Source organism: Pagrus major, chromosome 20, assembly GCF_040436345.1.
Source record: "Pagrus major chromosome 20, Pma_NU_1.0".
Lineage (NCBI taxonomy): Eukaryota > Metazoa > Chordata > Actinopteri > Spariformes > Sparidae > Pagrus > Pagrus major.
In genome coordinates this window covers 12837534-12859217 of record NC_133234.1, presented here as the reverse complement: position 1 = coordinate 12859217, position 21684 = coordinate 12837534, and the positions used below count along the sequence as shown (strand labels likewise).

General features: G+C 39.8%; 1 protein-coding gene across 4 annotated transcripts in view; it reads left to right on the top strand.

Moving 5' to 3' along the window:
* Positions 1 to 16828, top strand: part of LOC141015388 (uncharacterized) — a 53158-nt gene extending 36330 nt beyond the window's left edge. For 3 of the 4 annotated variants that reach the window (XM_073489449.1, XM_073489451.1, XM_073489447.1), the window contains 14 exons: positions 55 to 123; positions 243 to 332; positions 2988 to 3097; positions 4303 to 5056; positions 5151 to 5267; positions 6090 to 9812; positions 11688 to 11835; positions 11931 to 12036; positions 12148 to 12307; positions 12388 to 12495; positions 12583 to 12669; positions 12779 to 12941; positions 13710 to 13783; positions 15457 to 16828. In XM_073489449.1, coding sequence (XP_073345550.1) covers positions 55 to 123; positions 243 to 332; positions 2988 to 3097; positions 4303 to 5056; positions 5151 to 5267; positions 6090 to 9812; positions 11688 to 11835; positions 11931 to 12036; positions 12148 to 12307; positions 12388 to 12495; positions 12583 to 12669; positions 12779 to 12941; positions 13710 to 13783; positions 15457 to 15528 — 5781 coding nt within the window. In that variant the 3' untranslated portion in view covers positions 15529 to 16828. Of the gene's footprint in view, positions 1 to 54; positions 124 to 242; positions 333 to 2987; positions 3098 to 4302; positions 5057 to 5150; positions 5268 to 6089; positions 9813 to 11687; positions 11836 to 11930; positions 12037 to 12147; positions 12308 to 12387; positions 12496 to 12582; positions 12670 to 12778; positions 12942 to 13709; positions 13784 to 14045; positions 14129 to 15456 lie in introns of all 4 variants that reach the window. The other variant, XM_073489448.1, reaches the window with a different exon arrangement.
* The last annotated feature ends 4856 nt before the right edge of the window (positions 16829 to 21684 follow it).

Here is a 21684-nt window from a genome sequence, read left to right as displayed (position 1 = left end):
TTACACTTACTGAGGGCTGTTGAAATCCAATTAATGGTGTCTTTGTGTCTTTAGTGGAAGAAACACTGGTTTGTCCTGACAGATCAGAGTTTGAGGTACTACAAGGACTCAATAGCCGAGGAGGTAAAACTTCAAGAGCCTACAGTTTTTGATCCTTATTTTCCCATGAATAATAATTCATTCAATAATAATTTTATTCATTGTTGTTTTTTCTGTTGCATCTGTTTACCTGTTTTCCTCAGGCTTCAGAACTGGATGGTGAGATTGACCTCTCCACATGTTATGATGTCAAAGAGTTCCCGGTCCAGAGGAATTACGGATTCCAAATCATGGTGAGTGTTGATTCTTCATGTCATCGTTTGTTCCGTGTCGTTAATCATGAGTGAAGAAGAGAGTTATTGTCTCCACACTTGAGCTCCTCTGTCTCCTGCCAGTCTATAAACAGCTTTAGACCACAGGGGGTGCAACTTTAGGTATCAGGTTTTGCCATTTCTCTTCCTGAAACGGTTCTTTGTCTGTCATGACGGATGTCACTTGACTTGTCATCTCCCTGTGAGAGGCTGACATCATAGTGGTCTAAATCTGCTGCGTTGCCAGCCCTGCTTGTTTCTCTGATCCCTATGTGCCCTTCATCCTGCACAATATGTTTACCTTGCATTCAGAGGCCTCGACCTGTCCTTGTCCACTTTTGCTTAATAACACTTATTTTTCAAAAACATGTTTGTTTATGGTAGTGTTACTCTTAACTATAATTGCATAACACTTGTGCAATTCTGTGTATCCTGCTGTGAACCGTTGACAGAATACTTTCGTCATATAATCCTTCAACCATTAAACATTTTTAGCACTTGTTGCTGGCAAAATACTTACTGGACACATATAGTTTCAATGCAATGCTTTCATTATCCATTTAATGTCAGTGAGGATTTGTGTTCTGCCACATATAGACCTAAATTTGCCATACTAATCCTATATGAGGAGAACGTACTGTAGCTGCAAGGTCATTTCTTTTGTTTACATTTGCTTAAAGCGACACCCCCCGCTATTTTGTGGAGGAAGTCAGAAATAGAGAAGTGGAGGGGATCGTTGTCTCTCTGGCTGAGAACAACATGGGTTTGGTGTCGAGAAATTAATAACTCCAGTATTTATGTCTGCTCTCTCTGCTCCGTGGTCAGACTGGAGGGGGCTGTTGTTCTGTCACTGCAGCTAAAGCAGTGTAGAGTTAAACAGAAGTTAAAGTCCTGATGTCTGGAAGATTTCAGAGTAACTGTGGTCTTGTAGAAATTAACTTCCAGTAGAGGTCACTGTATATAAAGTTGAATTATACTCGTTGTACATACAGTGAATCTGAGTTAGAACCCCATTGGGTGTAGGATACCTCTGTTTCAAGGGAGATTTCTATAACAGAACAATTTTGTAGAAATTTTATATCTTTCACAATCTAGGAAGACATGTTTCAACTAAATGTAATGTTGTGCAATTGTTTATGTAAAAGTTTTACATTAACCTCAACTCATTATTTAAAGCCAGATGCTGCTGACATTAAATTATATTTATAAAAATCCCAAAACTTTCAAAATTTCATGTTTGAGGTAATAGATTGGTCCAAGACAAGAGTCAATAGTAACGCTGATAGTATTATGATAAAGCAGTCCAATGAAAACACCCATGTTAGGTAGATGCTTGGTAAATGCATCGCATATTTAGTCTATATGCCTTTCAACTGAACATAGACTTTTTGACATAGCAATGTATGTTGAACTACCTATATTTGTAATAAAGCAATGGCCCTGAAGGGTCTAGTGCATTGAGTCTCCAGGACAACAACAGCAACATATTGTTTTCTGCATGAAATAAATGGCTTAACACCAGATTTGATTGTTGTAAATGGTTGCCTCTGTTGGACTTTCACAACTACAAAATCAAGCATGTCACAGCTAGCAGAGTGGTATGTCAATTTGATTTCACAGTAAAGTTGTTTGTACTGCACAGTAAACAAAAGCATCCTCTGTTACTTGTGTCACTAGCTAAAATGGTGTGAAACTTGTGGGTGTAGTGACGGGCCAAAAATACTTGCTTCTCCTTAGCTCCGTGTCCGTGTGATGCTTTTGGTGTTAAAACAAGCTTTCAAAGACTGAACTCAGTGTAGTGTAACAACATAACAAAGTAAAGCAAAGGATAATAAAGGACAAGGATGTTTTGTCCCATTTCACAGAATTCTTTTTAAACATTACTCTTCTACAGATAAAACAACAGTCTGAGTAGGATGTGGCTATCATCATCTGTTGTGTGTGTGTGTGTGTGTGTGTGTGTGTGTGTGTGTGTGTGTGTGTGTGTGTGTGTGTGTGTGTGTGTGTGTGTGTGTGTGTGTGTGTGTGTGTGTGTGTGTGTCAAACATTTCTTATTACTCCAGAGCATTGTAAAGTTGAAAAATCTAAATGTATTAAAAAAAGAGAGACATAATCATTTCCAAAATTCACAACATGTTTTGATCTAACAAAATATTCTGCTTCAGTCCATATTTTTTGCCAGCTGGACTTTTAAAAACAACATTTTTACTGCATTCATAAAGCTGTTCGCTCTCCCACTTACCACACACAATGGGAGGCATACAACTGAATTAACAGGGTGGTCCAGCAGCAACTGCACTATAAATTGCATTTGTAAAACCACAATGACAAAACACCGTTTCAGCTCTAAAACTATAAAAATGTAGGGTTTTGTTTATTTTTTTGTTTATTTGTTTATTTATACGTTATTGATGCCAAAAAATATGATAGCAGACATTTGAAACTTTAATTGAAAACCTCAATAGAAGCTTCCAAGGTTAAAAACAAAGACGTTTGGTAAAGCCGTAGTAATAGTAGTAGGTTTTAAGAGGCTTGTACAAAAACATGTACTAAGATGTTTGTGTCAAAAAGATATTTTTATCAACATGTTGTCTCATCCCTGTCAGTCATTTGAACGAGATGCCTTTATGCTTTCAGTGTAAAGAGGGAGCGTGCACCCTGTCGGCCATGACCTCTGGAATCCGTCGCAACTGGATTCAGGCCATAATGAAGAATGTGCGACCCACAATCGCCCCTGATGTCACCCGGTAATACCCAAAGAGGATTAACACTGTCACCACTGGCAGATATAACAACTGCTTTTCTCACTTATTTTATCTTAACCCCTCTCTCCTCCTCCTCACCCTCTCTTTCCTCCTTTCTCTTCCTCCCTCGACCGGTATTTTCAACCTGCTTCCAGGAAAAACATCTCTCTGAAACTATCCGTTCTGAAGCCCAGGTTGGAGTGCTTGTGTGTCGATCTCCCCCTCCCTCTAACAGTGATGTTATTGCTCAGCAATGTCAGCACTCTGGCGTGTTTGTCGTCCCACCCTATGTCATGTGATTGTTGAGTAATGTCTCCCTGTGCTACTGTAGAGACACACACTGCAATCACATCAACATACTAGAAATAATCTACCCAAGACTTATTTTAGTGATCATTGTAATGTGACTGTCCACTGAGAAATGGTCACAGAACAACAACAAAACCACAGCTGAAGGAGAAAAGAGCGAATAGAGAGAAACGATGGTATATAAAGGTTTCTGGAACAGTTCACCTGAGGATTTTTGAACCACCTAAACATTTATTTTTGTCTTTTTTAAAGCTGAGTATTACCTTTCACGTGGCTCATCACATGTGATACTGTATACACGCTCTGACCTGCATTTACTGAGTCACACTCCTTACTCTGCCAGCTATCTCTAAGGGGAGAATGTGTGATATTTTTGGTATTTCTGCATAGACGCCTTACAGACACCTCTTTCTCATTCTTGAGCTCTGTCCCTTCTCATTTTACCCCTGACCAACACCTCATGACACCTCCACTCAAGGTGATGAAAATAGATTATTATATCAGGTCACTTTTTAAAAGATGCTCTGCCCGTTAACACTAGCACCAATCAGTGTGCAGTTTACTGCAAACACATTCTTCACATTGAGAAATTACACTACCATAGAAGCTAAAGGGGGGCATCAGGCTTACCTCAGATCATGTCTGTTAACACTAAAGCTGCTTTCAGCCTAATGCAGTGTGCCATATAAGTGTCTTGATGTGGATGTTTTTTCACTGATTTTTATCATGCTTTGTGCACAATTAGACGAGTCTGCTCTGCCAGGAATGTATGCATTGTTGTTTGTCCAGCAAAGTTCTATATAAATGTGAAGCTTGAGCTGATGTAAGTGTAAAAATAAATCATTGTGTTCTGTCAAAGCCGTCTTAGAGTTCTCTCTTAATTTTTTGTTTTCATTCAGATCCCTCCCTGAGGAGAAGATAAAAGTGATGCTGGAGCCATGTCCACAGACCACCACTGAGCCAAGCCCCAGTCCTGAGGCCCCCAGGTCTGACGTCCACAGACAGCCAGCTGGCACTAATGCCCCTTGCTCTGAGCCCCGGAAAAGCCGCGTTCGTGAGCGCAGACGAGAGGGTCGCTCCAAGACTTATGACTGGTCTGAGTTCAAAATGGAACAAACAGGAAAGCCGCTGAAGGAACGAGCAGACACAGTCGACCTCAGCTCATCATTCTCAACAACTTCCTCATACTGTTCTCCCTCCTCTTCTCCTTCCTCATTAGCGTCCTCTCCTGTCTCTACCTCCTCCCTCTTAACCTCTTCTGTGTCAGGTGCTCACCCGCCCTCTATGACAGAAGATGCAGAAAAGGAGAATGTCAGGAGGGGTAGCCCTTCACATAGCACAACCAGTGCAAACCACATGCCAAATACTGTTACAGTCACCATGACCTCCACGCTAAACACTACATCACCGGTACAGCCATCAACACCTGAATGCCAAGAGCAAGGAAAGATGGAAGTAGACCATCCTGGTAGTGGAGATAGGAAGGACAGCAGAACCTCAGACGTCCAAGAAGAGATTGAGCAGCGGTGGCATCAGGTTGAGACAACACCGTTAAGAGAAGAGAAGCAAGTGCCCATCAATACTGCTTTAGCAAACTCTGGAAATGCTGACAGACTGCCTCCACATGAGCTTGCTGCGCTGCTAGACAAAGAGGTGTGCTTCCTCAATGTGATCACATACATAATAATGGTGTCACTGCATCTTGTGTCGTTCATTCATAATTTCTTGTCTGTCTTTCTTTGTTCAGTTGGGACAGAAGCAGAAGGAGCTGGACCGTCTACAGAAGCAAAACAACCTTTTAAAAGAGCAGTTGGAAAACGCTCTAGGGAGAGAACATAGTGCCAGGGAGGGCTACGTACTGCAGGTACTGCATTTACCATCCATCATGCAGGATCACTATGTGTTTGACACCATATACAAATAGCAGAACTACATGAATTTTCACCAATAAACCTTGAAAATGTCAATGTTCAGAATGGTATTAAGGTTTACAAGATAGTTTACATGTACTGGGCAAACATGCAGTGCAGTAAATGTTAATGAACAGTCTACTGGCTACTGTAACTTGTATAATATTCTACTAACAGGTGTGGGTGCTTTATATTCTGAAACTGATATGCATGGTTGTGGCATTCTTAGCATGAGTTTTCACTAACTGTTTTTACGGAGTTTCACATCTCCTGGGAAAATAATTGGTTTGATCTGATATGCTTAAGGTAAGAAACTTGATCAAGAAGCCTTGCGCTGTGCTTTTTCTCCCTGTTCATTCATGCTTTCTCTGTGTGTCCTCTCCAAGCTTGATCTCTGCATGCATTTTGGTGTTCAGAGTTGTATACTGTAACTAATTGCTTTTTCACGTTGTGCAGTTATAAGTTATTCATTTAAGTCATCACAGAACCAGACTTCCATTTTGTTGAATCACATCATTAGTAGGTCTGCTTTTGTTTTTTGATTGATTTATTTTTTATTTTTAATCACCGTATAAGCCACACACAAATTTTTCAATTTCCACATCACCTCTGAAAAAGCACAGTGGAAGTATGAAAAAAAAAAAGCAAAATCCAGATTGATATGAAGAAAGGAACAAACTTATTTTCCTGATAACCCCTGAGATGTGGTTCTCCGTTTATGGTAAGTGACGTAAGGTGATGTCATTAATGAAACTGTCTCATCAATCTTTTTCAAGAGTGCAACGCCCCCTTCCTCTTCACCAAACAAAGTGCCATATCAACGATTGCACACACTTACTCAAGATTTGCAGAGCGAGTTGGAGACCCAAAAGCGCAAGCAGGATCTCGCTCAACATCAGATTCGGACACTAAAGAGAAGCTACACAGAAGCACAGGATGCTGTAAACCGCCATGAGACTGATATTCAGGCTCTGCAGACTAAACTAGCATCTGCAATGGCTGAAATCTTGGCAAGTGAAGAGGCTGTGGCCAGAATGCGCAATGAGCTCAAGCTAGAGCAAGAGCGTTCAAAGGAACAAGAAGAGGAACATGGCCGTAGTGAGACCACCCTACGAGCCCAGCTAAAAGACAGTGAGGATCGACTCCGTGAAGTAGAGGCCAGTCTCTTAGAGCGAAATCAGGCCCTTAGGCACCTGGAGCGCCAGCAGGCCCTGCAACGAGACCACATGAGAGAGATACAGCGGTTGCAGGAGAGGCTTCAAGAGGTGACTGCTCGACTAAATGCAACTGAAGAAGGTCAGGCGCTGAAGGAGGAGCGCTTGAGAAAGGAGCAGAATGGCATGCTAGAGAGTCATGAGAGGGAAAGGCAGAATCTGTGTAGAAGATTAGCTGAGGCTGAAGCTGCACAGAAAGAGATGGAGAACAGAGTACTAGAGGCTGAGCAGCAGGTGGAGGCCCTGTTAAGAGGGAGGCAGGCCTTGGGAGGGAAAGAATGCAGGGAGGAAATGCTGAAGTTGCAAGAAGAGCTTGCCCATAAGACTGACATGGTTGAGTCACTGAGGGAGAGTGTGCGTAGGCTAGAAGAAGAGAGAGGCCGTCTCACCTGCCGCTGTCAGGAGCTTCTTAACCAGATTGCAGAAGCAGACCGTGAGGTGAATAAGCTCCGCACTCGTCTGGAAACAGAAGAGGCTGATTACAACACCCTGGAGCACTCGTATGAGAGAGCTACCCAAGAGTTTCAGAAAATGAGCCAGTTCCTGAGAGAAAAAGAGGAAGAGATCCGGCAAACTAAAGAGATGTATGAGAGGCTGATGGAACGCAAGGAAGCCGACTTGAAAGAGGCCCTTGTTAAAATGACTGCACTTGGCAACAGCTTGGAGGAAACAGAACAGAAATTGCAAGCTAAGGAGGAGCTTCTTTGTCAAATGAGTCAAAGCCTCTTAGATAAGGTAGAGCCCTGTAGTGCTGAAAAGGATCTTAAGGCCAAGCTTGTGGTTGCAGAGGACCGCATAGCAGAGCTCGAGCAGCATCTCAATGCTCTGCAGCTGGGCTATGCTGACCTACGCATGGAAAGGCAGCAAATCCCTGAACAGAGCAAGAGAGGAAGGCTGAAAGCATCGGTCTCCTTCTCACCAAACACAGATCTCCAACTTTCCTTTGACAAGACATCCAAGACGGAGAACTCCCCAGATGATAAGGAGTCTCAAGCTAAGAGACCAAGGATACGTTTTAGCAGTATTCAGTGCCAAAAATACATGAATCTAGAGGGCATGGACACTAGTACCTTTGCAGACACAAGTCAAAAACTTAATCAGGACATAAATGAAGACAACCATCCAGCTGATGGAAACTCTGATACCACATTCCCTCACAGCAGTGACCCAGAGAAGTTTATCTCTATCATCCATGCCCTAGAGACTAAACTGCTGGCCACTGAGGATAAACTAAGAAGCCTCACACAGAATCTAGAAGAGCAACGATCCGTCCAAGCAGAACACATCTCCAAGATTGATCTAAAGATGACTGAAACAAAGGCTAACCCTGATAAAGAATTGAGTTGTGGAAGTGAGATACAGAGTAGTGCCAGTAAGCATTATGCCAAGGCCCTGGTGTGTGTGGAAAGTAGTCGAGAGAAAGTCAGGTCTATTCTCAGTGACTCTCATGAAAGCACTGATTCAAAGCTGCACTCATTGTCAGAGATAGAGAACGAGTTGTTCAATGCATCGCTGTACATCAGACAAGGACAAAAGACGTTGGAAGAACAATCACCAGTTGTCCCTCAAACTCAAACCCCAGAGACTCTAGATAAAGATGCGCTGCATCTCTTTGCCAAAACTCTGTCTTTTGAGGCAGTAGTGTTGAACAAGATGGCTTTATTAATACAGACTTCAAAGTCTGACCTCCTACAAGCTCTTGCAGAGATATGGGAGGACATAGAGAATATTAAAAGGAGTGACAAAGACTGCTTGGCTGTAGTTTATGCTGATGTCTTGACCAGAAAGTTGATGTTGGAGAGTGCGTTCTGGAAAGAACTGGAGAAAGCTGAGACAGATGTTGCTAAATCCAAAGAGGGCAGTGTTTCAGCTGATGTAGATGTTGATAGCACCGTTATCTTTAACACCTTCATTAAAGCAGAACTAGCCTACTCTATTCAAAATCTTAAACATTGCTATGAAGAGAAATTCATAATACTGAAAAGGGAGTTGACTGAAGCCCGAAAAAACCTACATCAAAGGGAAATGGCCCTGAAAGCAATTATTGAAGCTTCCAAAAGGCCTGAGTTGAAAAGTGTAATAAAGGAAGTGAAAAACAACTTTGGGTTTAGTAAACAGAAGTTAGCTGACATTCACCCCCCTGAACTTGCTCCCTACATGGAGCAGATTGAAATGGAAGAGGCTAAAGATTTGGCTGAGGAAATCGTAGACAGACACTTGGCTGGAGAAATGCCTTCCTGTGGTGTTGACTCGGTTGAATCACTGCGAAATGCTCACGAAACCCTGGCTAATGAGCTCCAGAGACAAGCAGCAGTCCTCCATAAGTATGCTCAAGAGATAGAAAGTGGTGGAAACCATCCTGGACTGGCTAAAATGATCCATGCTCTTCTAGGGCACCAAACCTCACATAGTTTCACAAGTACCTCTCTTTGTATGCACGAAGCCCTAATCCAGTCTCAAGTGGCTTATGTGGCATGCCGGTTACGGGCCATGCATGAACAAGAATTGGGCTGGTGTAAACAGACAGGTCAGAACATGGGTGCTCTTGTCCAGCAGCATGCCCGCAATGTCAGTGTAATCCAAGAGAAATATGAAGCATCCTTACAGGAGGAGCGCCTGAACTTTACACAAACCGTCGGCACTCTCCAGAAGGAGAACCAAACTCTGAAGAGTGAGATCAGCAAACGTGTGGACCAGCTCTCCCAGCAGCAGGAGCAACTGGCTCTCCTGGAGGAGCGATTCAAGAAGGAGACTGAAGAGCTCAAGCAGAGGCACAAACAAGAGCTAAGCCAAGCAGAGAAAGGTCGCACCTCAACAGAGTTGGCCCTCATGGAGACCACAGCCGACAGTCAACGAAAGCTTGAGGTGCTGCTGGTGGACATGGACACCATGGAGGAGCGGCACGAGAGTTATGTGAGGAAACTGGAGGAGCAGTTTGAACAGAGGATCTGTGAGCTCCAGCAGCTACACAAAGAGGAGCTGGAAAAGTTGCATTCGCAGTATATGGCAAACATTCAACGTGTCCAAGAATACCAACAGGACAAAAATGATCCTGATGGTTCTCATTCTGATGAGGCCGCTACACCAATGGAAGAGGAGGAGCAGGGGAAGGGGGAGAACGTACAGGACATGTCAGAGGGGGACTCCATGGTGGTTCTGAAGGATCGGATTCAGGAGCTGGAGACTCAGATGAACACCATGAGGGACGAACTGGAGATCAAGCACCTGGAAGGAGATGTGGCCAGCCTGAGAGAGAAATACCAGAGAGACTTTGAAAGTCTTAAGGTTTTTGCTCTTTCATTTTACCGTAGTGCATTCATTTATATAATAAATGAGAAAGTAGTAGATATTTATTTAAATAGTTCATCAGTCTACTAATATGCACAAATAATGCACAGATTTGGAGTTGGGAAATGGTGTAATTAATGATTATTTTTAGATTCATGAAACCTGCAACCTAGATTGCATCAATTCGCTTGCAAATTATAATATTCTTTTAATTTTAGCTTTCAGGGATGTCCCAATCTTTCTTTTTTAATTTTTCACAATACAAGCTCTTTAAAGCAGACTCCACAAACTCTGAAATGTATTTTTATGCCCCTGCGCTGACAAGAGCAGTGGCCAGAGGCATTATGTTTTTTGATTGTCCATCCTTCTATATGTCTGTACGACGTCCGGTTCTTGTGAACACGAAATCTCAAGAACACCTTGAGGGAATGTCTTCAAATTTGGTACAAACGTTCACTTGGACTCAAAGATGCACTGATTAGAATCTGGTGGCAAAAGGTCATAGGTCAGGGACAGTGTGACTTCACAAAACACATTTTTGGCCATAACTAAGATTTAACATAGAAATGTCTAATAGGATAAAATGATAAAGTTATGACATTTGATATCAAGAGGTCAGAGGTTAAATGCACTGTGACATAATATGCTTGAATGCCACAGCTCTGTAACCCCAACTTCACTGGTGCGTGGAGGCATACAACCTCGATGCAGTAGCTCTAGTTACCCATGCTGGTGTTTTGGTTTTCCTTCAGTGATCCAGATGTTCACATTTATGGTTTTCAGTGAATGTCCTATCCATTAAGTTCTGTGACAATTAGTCTAGTCAGCCATGTTCCCCACAGGGTTAATTTTAGTACATTTTAGTGATTTTTCATCTAGCACTGTTCAGGTCAACACCTAATGACATTCTCAATGGCCTTAGCTGATGAGAATGTGTTAAGCTCGTCTTAGTGATGATAAGCAAATGACAGCATGCTTAACTGAGAATTTTTGTAAATTATTGTAAATATTATAACTACTAAACATCAGCATGTTGGCATTGTCATTGTGAGCATGTAAGTCAGTAGCCTCACAGAATAAATGGGCCATTTAGATATAAAGCTCTACATTGAGAACATGTAACTTACATCATAGTTGGAGGGATCTGTTATGTTTGTATTGTGTCTCAATGTTTTGTATATTATTAATTGTCTCACATCTTTGTCTTAAGTATGAACAAAATACTGAAGTTCAAGTTTTCCAACTAATAGCAGCTCTTCAGCAAAATGAAGCACCTGAGAAATGCTGCTGAAAAACAGACAATCCAGTTATATTTTTTTTTATCATGCAGCTCTTTTTGCATCACTTGGTGGTCCCCATTGACATCATTAGATGAAAATGCAGACTGCTCTGCACTCTGGTTCATGAATTTTGGTACTGAAAGCAATATACGATAAACATGCTGAGCCTGTTGGGTTGGGATATCCCTCGTAGTTTTTAAATAATGAAGCAAAGCAATCTGTTGCAGGTTGTCACTACTTAAAAATGTAAATTGTCTCTCTTGTCTCCAACATTGCTTCTTTATTTGACCATCAATAGACACACCATTCCCCACATTTAATAATAAAAGGAAGTGCAATCTATAATGACTAAAATGCAGCTGCAATGTAATTGAATCTCACTGCTTTAACATGCTCTCTTACAGTACTAACTTAGCTGGGCTTTCGATCATGAAAAGCTTGCATGGCTTCTATCACTGATTTTGCATGACACACAATGTAGCTAGTGAACCATTAATATATACTGGAATGAATCTATAGTCACAAATTAAAACGTAGGTGATAAGTGCAAAATGATTTTTGTGATGACAGATGACCCTTTTCTTTCCTGTAGGCCACATGTGAACGTGGCTTTGCAGCAATGGAAGAAACCCACCAGAAGGTAATTCAAGACATCCAGAGGCAGCATCAGAGGGAGATTTCCAAACTAATGGAAGAGCGAGAGAGACTGTTGGCTGAGGAGACTGCTGCCACAATCGCTGGTAAAGAAATGAATTGTATTACCACACACAGTTGCTAACATTTAAACAAGTCCAACATACAGAAATGAAGTGTGTCTCTTTTGTCTTTGATGTAGCTATTGAAGCTATGAAGAATGCACACAAGGAGGAAATGGAGAAGACACATCGCTCCCAACTGAGTGGACTGAACTCTGACATTGATGAACTTCGCTTACAATACGAGTATGTTTTAATGAAAACTGTTAAATTTTAAATGAGAAGAACGATATTTCCTGTATTTGGTAAACCTCAGATGAGAATTTCTGTTGATATTATGATGGTCTGACTGTGTAGGGAGGAGCTGCAGTCCATCCAGAGAGAACTGGAGGTGTTGTCAGAGCAGTACTCTCAGAAATGTCTGGAGAATGCTCACCTGGCCCAGGCACTGGAGGCCGAGAGGCAGGCCCTCAGGCAGTGTCAGAGAGAGAACCAGGAACTAAACGCTCACAACCAGGTCTGAATACACACACGTGCACGTGTACATTCAAAAACAGCTGTCTACTGGTTACAACACCACTTTATTCTGTCCAACAGGAGTTAAATAACCGACTGACTACAGAGATCACTCGGATGCGCTCCTGTTTCAGCGGTGAAACAGCACTGTCACCACTCACACAGGGCAAAGATGTGTATGAACTGGAGGCAAGTAAACACAGCATACAGACACACACACACACACACACACACGCTTGCTCTTTAATCAAATGACTATTTTTCTCCTTCTTTTAGGTGTTGCTACGAATTAAGGAGTCAGAGATCCAGTATCTTAAACAGGAAATACACTCTTTGAAAGATGAGCTGCAGTCTGCTTTAAGGGTAAGCAGAGCCAATGTTTATATATTGCAAACAATGTTTTGAATGCATGAACCTGTATTGCATGTCTTATGAGTCATACCTTAGTAACAGTACTATTTCATTTGAACAGGACAAGAAATATGCCACAGACAAATATAAGGACATCTATACAGAGCTCAGCATTGTGAAAGCAAAGGCTGACTGCGACATCAGCAAACTGAAGGAGAAGCTGCTCATTGCCACAGAAGCTTTAGGCGAGAGGACTGTCGATGGAACGGTCACATCTGGATATGGTAAGTCATTATTTACCTGCCATTGAATCGACTTAAAATATCACACCTGATTTTTATATTTATAGCTTTTTGTCATATGGACCGAGTGTTTGTGTATAAAACAGAGCCCCAATCGTGCTGTTGCAGCTCAGTTTCAGTTTAGCATTTTAAATAATAAAATTATTGGGTGTTTTCAAACTTTCCTACACACCTTGGGTCTTGGCACTTACTGTATAAGGCAGATTAAGCCATATATTAAAAATCATATTGCATCTAACTGGTAAATAATAACAGACACAAAAAACTAAACATTTTGCCATTTATGATTTTTTTTTTAATCATTTATAGATGTATAGATTATAAAATCTTCTCAAATGTGTTATCATCTCTTAATGTGACCTGTTATCTTATGTAATAGCTTTTGTTACTTCTCATACTGATACCTGACACCTACCATGATTCTGCACCATCATGTTATTGTGGTAGTAAGCTGACACAAACAAACTTTTTCATTATTGTGTCGAGTTAGATCTAGACAACAGTGCCATCATGTGGCCACACAGGGAAACACTATAATGCCTGTTATCACTTGCAACCAGCAATAAAAATCTAACACTCTAGGAGGTGAGTGCCTAATTTAATTTTATAAAATGAGTGAATGTGAACTAAAGTCCTCGGTCAAATTTAAGGGTTAAGACGCCTTAGCAATGTAGCTCTAAGTTTGGGCTGTTGGATCCTGTCATGCTACTTGAGGTTAATAATAATGACATGTCTTCATTGTGTTTTTAGATATCATGAAATCAAAAAGTAATCCAGATTTCCTGAAAAAGCAAGCCAAGCAATCAAGAGGCGTAAGGTCAAAGGTGAGTGTCAAGTTTAATTGTATCATTTCTAGATTATAATTACAGTTTTTCCTTCCCTGATTATCTCAAATTAAAACAGTCACTGTAAAGCTTCCATCTCAGTTTGCTGTGTGACGTGATGCTGAAGCTTTTGTCGTGCAGACGTTATCACTGTTAACCGTTCAGCCACCACGTGTTGTAGAAATGTGCTCCACAGTCAGTCGGTCAGGACGTTTTTTACGCTTGTCCTGTAAGTTTGTCATCTGTCTGTTTTGTCCGTCAGTCTGTCACTGAACAGGTCTCATGGGACAGCTGACACTCCCATTGTGGGATGATTCCCCCCCAACCCCCGTCCCAAGATGTGCTGTAGGTATAGCATGATGTAGAGCAAAGCATGTGCTTACCACCCTTGCATGATCACCCCTCTCCCCAAACCCTTCCTTTTTGCCCCAACCTGCACCACCAAAGCCGATTGCAGTGTCCACCCCTCAGTTGAATATCACAAGTTGCAGAACCAAAACCCTTCCTTGTCACAGTCCACTCCCGTACATTTTGGGAGAAAATTGGGGGGAAATTTACACCAATCTTCCATCTGTGGGGTAAACCTGAAGCTACAGTACAGCAGCAGCCTAATAGCTTAGCCTAGCACAACAGGGCTGTAGCCAGGCTGGGTTAAACAAACATTAAGTATAGTTTAAAAATTACAAATTGTGTTTTCAAACAAAAGAGATATAACATGTTAATTAGTGATTTTTAAAGGTGCAGGTAAGTGGCCTTTTTTTTTTCTTTGGACAGAGCCAGAAATGCAACCCCCAAATTTACAGTAAGCTGACGGGCAGAGGTCTGTTATAGTTTGTGAACACCAGTGGATTTATGAACTAGGAATCTCCAGATCATTAAATGGACAAATAAAGTCACTCTTTTTTTTCCAAGCAACATCAGTTGCACCATTGTTTTGCTCCATCAATATAAAACTCTCTGTAATTGTTGTCTTTTGTTTGTGTGTGTTCAAACCCTCTGTGTTTAATTTTGTGTATTGTGTAATTACACTTGTGTGGCATGATCATATTCCTGCATAACCACTTTTTCCTGTACTTCTCATATTGAGATTCAAAGGGACAGTTCACCCGAAAAGAATACATATTTTTCCTAAGAGCTGTAGTGCTATTTATCCGTCTAGTTTGTTTTGGTGTGAGCTGCAGAGGTTTGAAGATATCATCCGTAAGAGATGTCTTCCTTCTCTTGCATATAATGCAAACAAGCCCTAAGAAAATACATTTTCTCGACAGCAATGTTTCTTTCCAGAAATCATGACCCAGTTATTCAAGATAAACCACAGACCTTGGAGGACACCATTAAGAAAATGGTTCCTACTTGGAGAACTGACCATTATCTTGAGTAACTGGGTCATGATTTCTGGAAAGAGACATTGCTGTTGAGATGTCGAGGCTGAAATCTCCAAAAGTCAGCAACTTATAACAAAACAATCTAGATGGGTAAAATGCAGTACAGGTTTTTGGGGTGAACTTTCCCTTTAAGTATGTCATCCAGAGCAGAAACATGCCTGGGATTGACAGCTGACTAGCAGAAAAAATAACCATTTTCTTATGTGTGTTTTTTGTTTTTAATCCTCTCCACATTCACCTTTATCATCTATTTACAATAAATGACTTTCTCTCTCTCATCTTCAACAGAGCCTGAAAGAGGGACTGACTGTGCAGGAGCGTATGAAGCTTTTTGAGGCGAAAGATTCCAAAAAGATTTGAATATCAAGAATCTAACGTTTCTTTTCTCTTCTCTGACCTCAGTTTGTGGTCAGATTGCTACGGCCGTGCCAGCATCAGCTGAAACTCTTATAGGAAAATGGAAAAAAATCAATCAAGGTCAATTCTCAATGTGGACCTGCTGCTTCCATGCCTCTGATAAGTTGTCATATTTTTTTTTATTAATGGAAAACAGTTTTATTGAATCAGTCCTGTGTAAAGCTTCTTTAAAAATAAATACATAGATGTATAATCTGTCCATGTTGGAGATGTGTCAAATAAGCTGTGAGAGGGATATACGACAGCATTTTTATTGATCCTTCAGAATGCCAAAACAGACAGCAATACACAGTATGAATAATATATATTTCCCAATATGAATTATTAAGTATCTGCTGTATTTTATTATTGTTACAGTTTCTATATCTAATAATTTTTAAATGTGTTTAATGTTGCACCAGTTCTGTTGTACATAACTACTGGATATATGTAAGAGTATGGTTTGCTATTGATTGTTGGGGCACCTGCTGTACTATAACTATGGTTTGATTGATAGTGGAAATCAATGTGATGCTTAACTTGCTTATGTATGAGAGTTTTATAAAATGGAGTGTCTGTGTGTGAAGCAGGAAAGAAGGGGTGGGATTGCACTTATCACTTGACTACTTGAGGAATCTTTTATTTTTGTCTCAATTTGGTGTAGTGACTTCAATCAGTTATTGCAGTGCAACCAAACATCCTGACTTCTGTTAAATTTAGTAAACAGCCGTGACTTGTTAGTGATACTGGAATTTTTTTAAAACCTGAATTTGTGTTTGCTCAGTTTTGACTTTGGTGTGACAATATCATCTCAGAAAACTTAAACTATTTAGGACTTTGCATGACTGTACAGTATCTTTTGAATTGCAGAATGATCATGTTGCCTCATTTTCCTACTTTATGCTTTAGTGTGGAACTCTTAACACTAATAAGCTTTGCTTTGCAAGTCCTACTGTTTAGGTGTTGAGATTGAACTGTTTTACTGTACGCGGCAGTCTTGAAGCACTTGGCCCAGTCCCTGACCTCTCACTGAAATCTAGTCGTGCCTCAACTGAGTGAAGAATATTAAACATCCATGAAACCTGTGCAGCTATGGATACACACTGTATAGTATTCAAACCACGCCTTGTACATATGCCACACGGAAGACTTCTGTGTTTTGTTTTAAACTTGTACCTTGCTCACTAGCTCTATATTAAATATATATGAATATTTTTTATTTTCATTTGAATGTATAACGTCAAATAAATGAAGTGTTTGGAAATCCTGGAGTATTTTTTTTTTTTATGTTTATTATTGCTGAGTTAGCCATAGATATATATTCCATATTTATAGTGTTAGCTAACCGAAATAATGGTGGTAATTTTTTTCTTTCTACTGGAGGCTCCTGAGTCACAAAAAAGGTACTTGAGTGCAGCAAACTGTCTGCCAGGTGATGTTTATTAAAGTAATTCATCAAACCAACCAGGTCAAGTAAGTAAACAGAGCTTACGTAGACGCTAAATATAGATTCTCTCTTCTTACAGTACTTTTCCAACAGTGCAGTAATGTAAAAGGAGCAAGTGAGTAGACCTAAGTCATTCTCACTTCTAGCTTTATATCACACGAAACCTATCTAAGACACCATTTTAAAATAATCTAAAACAGTTGAGTTTAGTCTAAGTGCACTGTGAAACGCAACATCCATGAGCCTAAAAGTTTACAAGCCATATATACAACATTTGACAAACCAAAGTAAAAGGTACTTGCAGTGAAATTATAATAGCTGCCAACTTCAAACTTTTAATGTGGAGAACACCCACATATACTGTATCACAGAGACAATGCACACTTCACTTGGCAGTGGGAAGATCCTGGGGAAAAGTACCCAGCTGTATCGTGGGAGCACTTTTTATTCGGAAACAACGAAGTGTGAACATGAATTTATTGAGAGTTGTCTGGTACAAATCCTTCACTCCAGACTCTATGACTCAAACCACACAATAAAAAAGGAAGGAATTCTCTCTTAACTCACACCTATTTTGTCAAAGTGGATGACATCAGCAGTGATATCATATATTTAATAAACAACCCTGTGACCTCAATCCTGTGTCCTTGGTGTCCCCGTTTACTAAAGTAAAGGTACTCAACAGAGTGTCCACAACAGTGGTGACACCAAGGGGTGGCCAGGCGGGCCCAGAGCCACCTTCATACAATTACTGGTCCTGTAATATATGCAAAACTGGCCTACTTGAAGAAGAATGAATATCATGTATATACAGTACAGATATACAACACATTAAACAGGATTGTGGTGAAACTGTGCCGGTATTACGCACATCAGATAATTTGCAACATTAACCGTAAAATAAGAATCAAATGTGTCTCAGAACAGGATTCCTTCATTCTCATATGTACATATTTTTCGACTAGTCTATACGAGAACAGCATAAATTGAATTCCTGAAATGCAGTTTTGGGTATAAGATTTTCAGTGGCCTCATCTGATCTAAAAACAGTTCTCAGCAACTGCAAGTCATTCCAATACAACAACTTGCCATTTATTATTTGATTGGGTTGATTGTACTCAGTTATTTTTTTTTTCTTATGTGTGTTTTTTGTTTTTAATCCTCTCCACATTCACCTTTATCATCTATTTACAATAAATGACTTTCTCTCTCTCATCTTCAACAGAGCCTGAAAGAGGGACTGACTGTGCAGGAGCGTATGAAGCTTTTTGAGGCGAAAGATTCCAAAAAGATTTGAATATCAAGAATCTAACGTTTCTTTTCTCTTCTCTGACCTCAGTTTGTGGTCAGATTGCTACGGCCGTGCCAGCATCAGCTGAAACTCTTATAGGAAAATGGAAAAAAATCAATCAAGGTCAATTCTCAATGTGGACCTGCTGCTTCCATGCCTCTGATAAGTTGTCATATTTTTTTTTATTAATGGAAAACAGTTTTATTGAATCAGTCCTGTGTAAAGCTTCTTTAAAAATAAATACATAGATGTATAATCTGTCCATGTTGGAGATGTGTCAAATAAGCTGTGAGAGGGATATACGACAGCATTTTTATTGATCCTTCAGAATGCCAAAACAGACAGCAATACACAGTATGAATAATATATATTTCCCAATATGAATTATTAAGTATCTGCTGTATTTTATTATTGTTACAGTTTCTATATCTAATAATTTTTAAATGTGTTTAATGTTGCACCAGTTCTGTTGTACATAACTACTGGATATATGTAAGAGTATGGTTTGCTATTGATTGTTGGGGCACCTGCTGTACTATAACTATGGTTTGATTGATAGTGGAAATCAATGTGATGCTTAACTTGCTTATGTATGAGAGTTTTATAAAATGGAGTGTCTGTGTGTGAAGCAGGAAAGAAGGGGTGGGATTGCACTTATCACTTGACTACTTGAGGAATCTTTTATTTTTGTCTCAATTTGGTGTAGTGACTTCAATCAGTTATTGCAGTGCAACCAAACATCCTGACTTCTGTTAAATTTAGTAAACAGCCGTGACTTGTTAGTGATACTGGAATTTTTTTAAAACCTGAATTTGTGTTTGCTCAGTTTTGACTTTGGTGTGACAATATCATCTCAGAAAACTTAAACTATTTAGGACTTTGCATGACTGTACAGTATCTTTTGAATTGCAGAATGATCATGTTGCCTCATTTTCCTACTTTATGCTTTAGTGTGGAACTCTTAACACTAATAAGCTTTGCTTTGCAAGTCCTACTGTTTAGGTGTTGAGATTGAACTGTTTTACTGTACGCGGCAGTCTTGAAGCACTTGGCCCAGTCCCTGACCTCTCACTGAAATCTAGTCGTGCCTCAACTGAGTGAAGAATATTAAACATCCATGAAACCTGTGCAGCTATGGATACACACTGTATAGTATTCAAACCACGCCTTGTACATATGCCACACGGAAGACTTCTGTGTTTTGTTTTAAACTTGTACCTTGCTCACTAGCTCTATATTAAATATATATGAATATTTTTTATTTTCATTTGAATGTATAACGTCAAATAAATGAAGTGTTTGGAAATCCTGGAGTATTTTTTTTTTTTATGTTTATTATTGCTGAGTTAGCCATAGATATATATTCCATATTTATAGTGTTAGCTAACCGAAATAATGGTGGTAATTTTTTTCTTTCTACTGGAGGCTCCTGAGTCACAAAAAAGGTACTTGAGTGCAGCAAACTGTCTGCCAGGTGATGTTTATTAAAGTAATTCATCAAACCAACCAGGTCAAGTAAGTAAACAGAGCTTACGTAGACGCTAAATATAGATTCTCTCTTCTTACAGTACTTTTCCAACAGTGCAGTAATGTAAAAGGAGCAAGTGAGTAGACCTAAGTCATTCTCACTTCTAGCTTTATATCACACGAAACCTATCTAAGACACCATTTTAAAATAATCTAAAACAGTTGAGTTTAGTCTAAGTGCACTGTGAAACGCAACATCCATGAGCCTAAAAGTTTACAAGCCATATATACAACATTTGACAAACCAAAGTAAAAGGTACTTGCAGTGAAATTATAATAGCTGCCAACTTCAAACTTTTAATGTGGAGAACACCCACATATACTGTATCACAGAGACAATGCACACTTCACTTGGCAGTGGGAAGATCCTGGGGAAAAGTACCCAGCTGTATCGTGGGAGCACTTTTTATTCGGAAACAACGAAGTGTGAACATGAATTTATTGAGAGTTGTCTGGTACAAATCCTTCACTCCAGACTCTATGACTCAAACCACACAATAAAAAAGGAAGGAATTCTCTCTTAACTCACACCTATTTTGTCAAAGTGGATGACATCAGCAGTGATATCATATATTTAATAAACAACCCTGTGACCTCAATCCTGTGTCCTTGGTGTCCCCGTTTACTAAAGTAAAGGTACTCAACAGAGTGTCCACAACAGTGGTGACACCAAGGGGTGGCCAGGCGGGCCCAGAGCCACCTTCATACAATTACTGGTCCTGTAATATATGCAAAACTGGCCTACTTGAAGAAGAATGAATATCATGTATATACAGTACAGATATACAACACATTAAACAGGATTGTGGTGAAACTGTGCCGGTATTACGCACATCAGATAATTTGCAACATTAACCGTAAAATAAGAATCAAATGTGTCTCAGAACAGGATTCCTTCATTCTCATATGTACATATTTTTCGACTAGTCTATACGAGAACAGCATAAATTGAATTCCTGAAATGCAGTTTTGGGTATAAGATTTTCAGTGGCCTCATCTGATCTAAAAACAGTTCTCAGCAACTGCAAGTCATTCCAATACAACAACTTGCCATTTATTATTTGATTGGGTTGATTGTACTCAGTTATTTTTTTTTTCTTATGTGTGTTTTTTGTTTTTAATCCTCTCCACATTCACCTTTATCATCTATTTACAATAAATGACTTTCTCTCTCTCATCTTCAACAGAGCCTGAAAGAGGGACTGACTGTGCAGGAGCGTATGAAGCTTTTTGAGGCGAAAGATTCCAAAAAGATTTGAATATCAAGAATCTAACGTTTCTTTTCTCTTCTCTGACCTCAGTTTGTGGTCAGATTGCTACGGCCGTGCCAGCATCAGCTGAAACTCTTATAGGAAAATGGAAAAAAATCAATCAAGGTCAATTCTCAATGTGGACCTGCTGCTTCCATGCCTCTGATAAGTTGTCATATTTTTTTTTATTAATGGAAAACAGTTTTATTGAATCAGTCCTGTGTAAAGCTTCTTTAAAAATAAATACATAGATGTATAATCTGTCCATGTTGGAGATGTGTCAAATAAGCTGTGAGAGGGATATACGACAGCATTTTTATTGATCCTTCAGAATGCCAAAACAGACAGCAATACACAGTATGAATAATATATATTTCCCAATATGAATTATTAAGTATCTGCTGTATTTTATTATTGTTACAGTTTCTATATCTAATAATTTTTAAATGTGTTTAATGTTGCACCAGTTCTGTTGTACATAACTACTGGATATATGTAAGAGTATGGTTTGCTATTGATTGTTGGGGCACCTGCTGTACTATAACTATGGTTTGATTGATAGTGGAAATCAATGTGATGCTTAACTTGCTTATGTATGAGAGTTT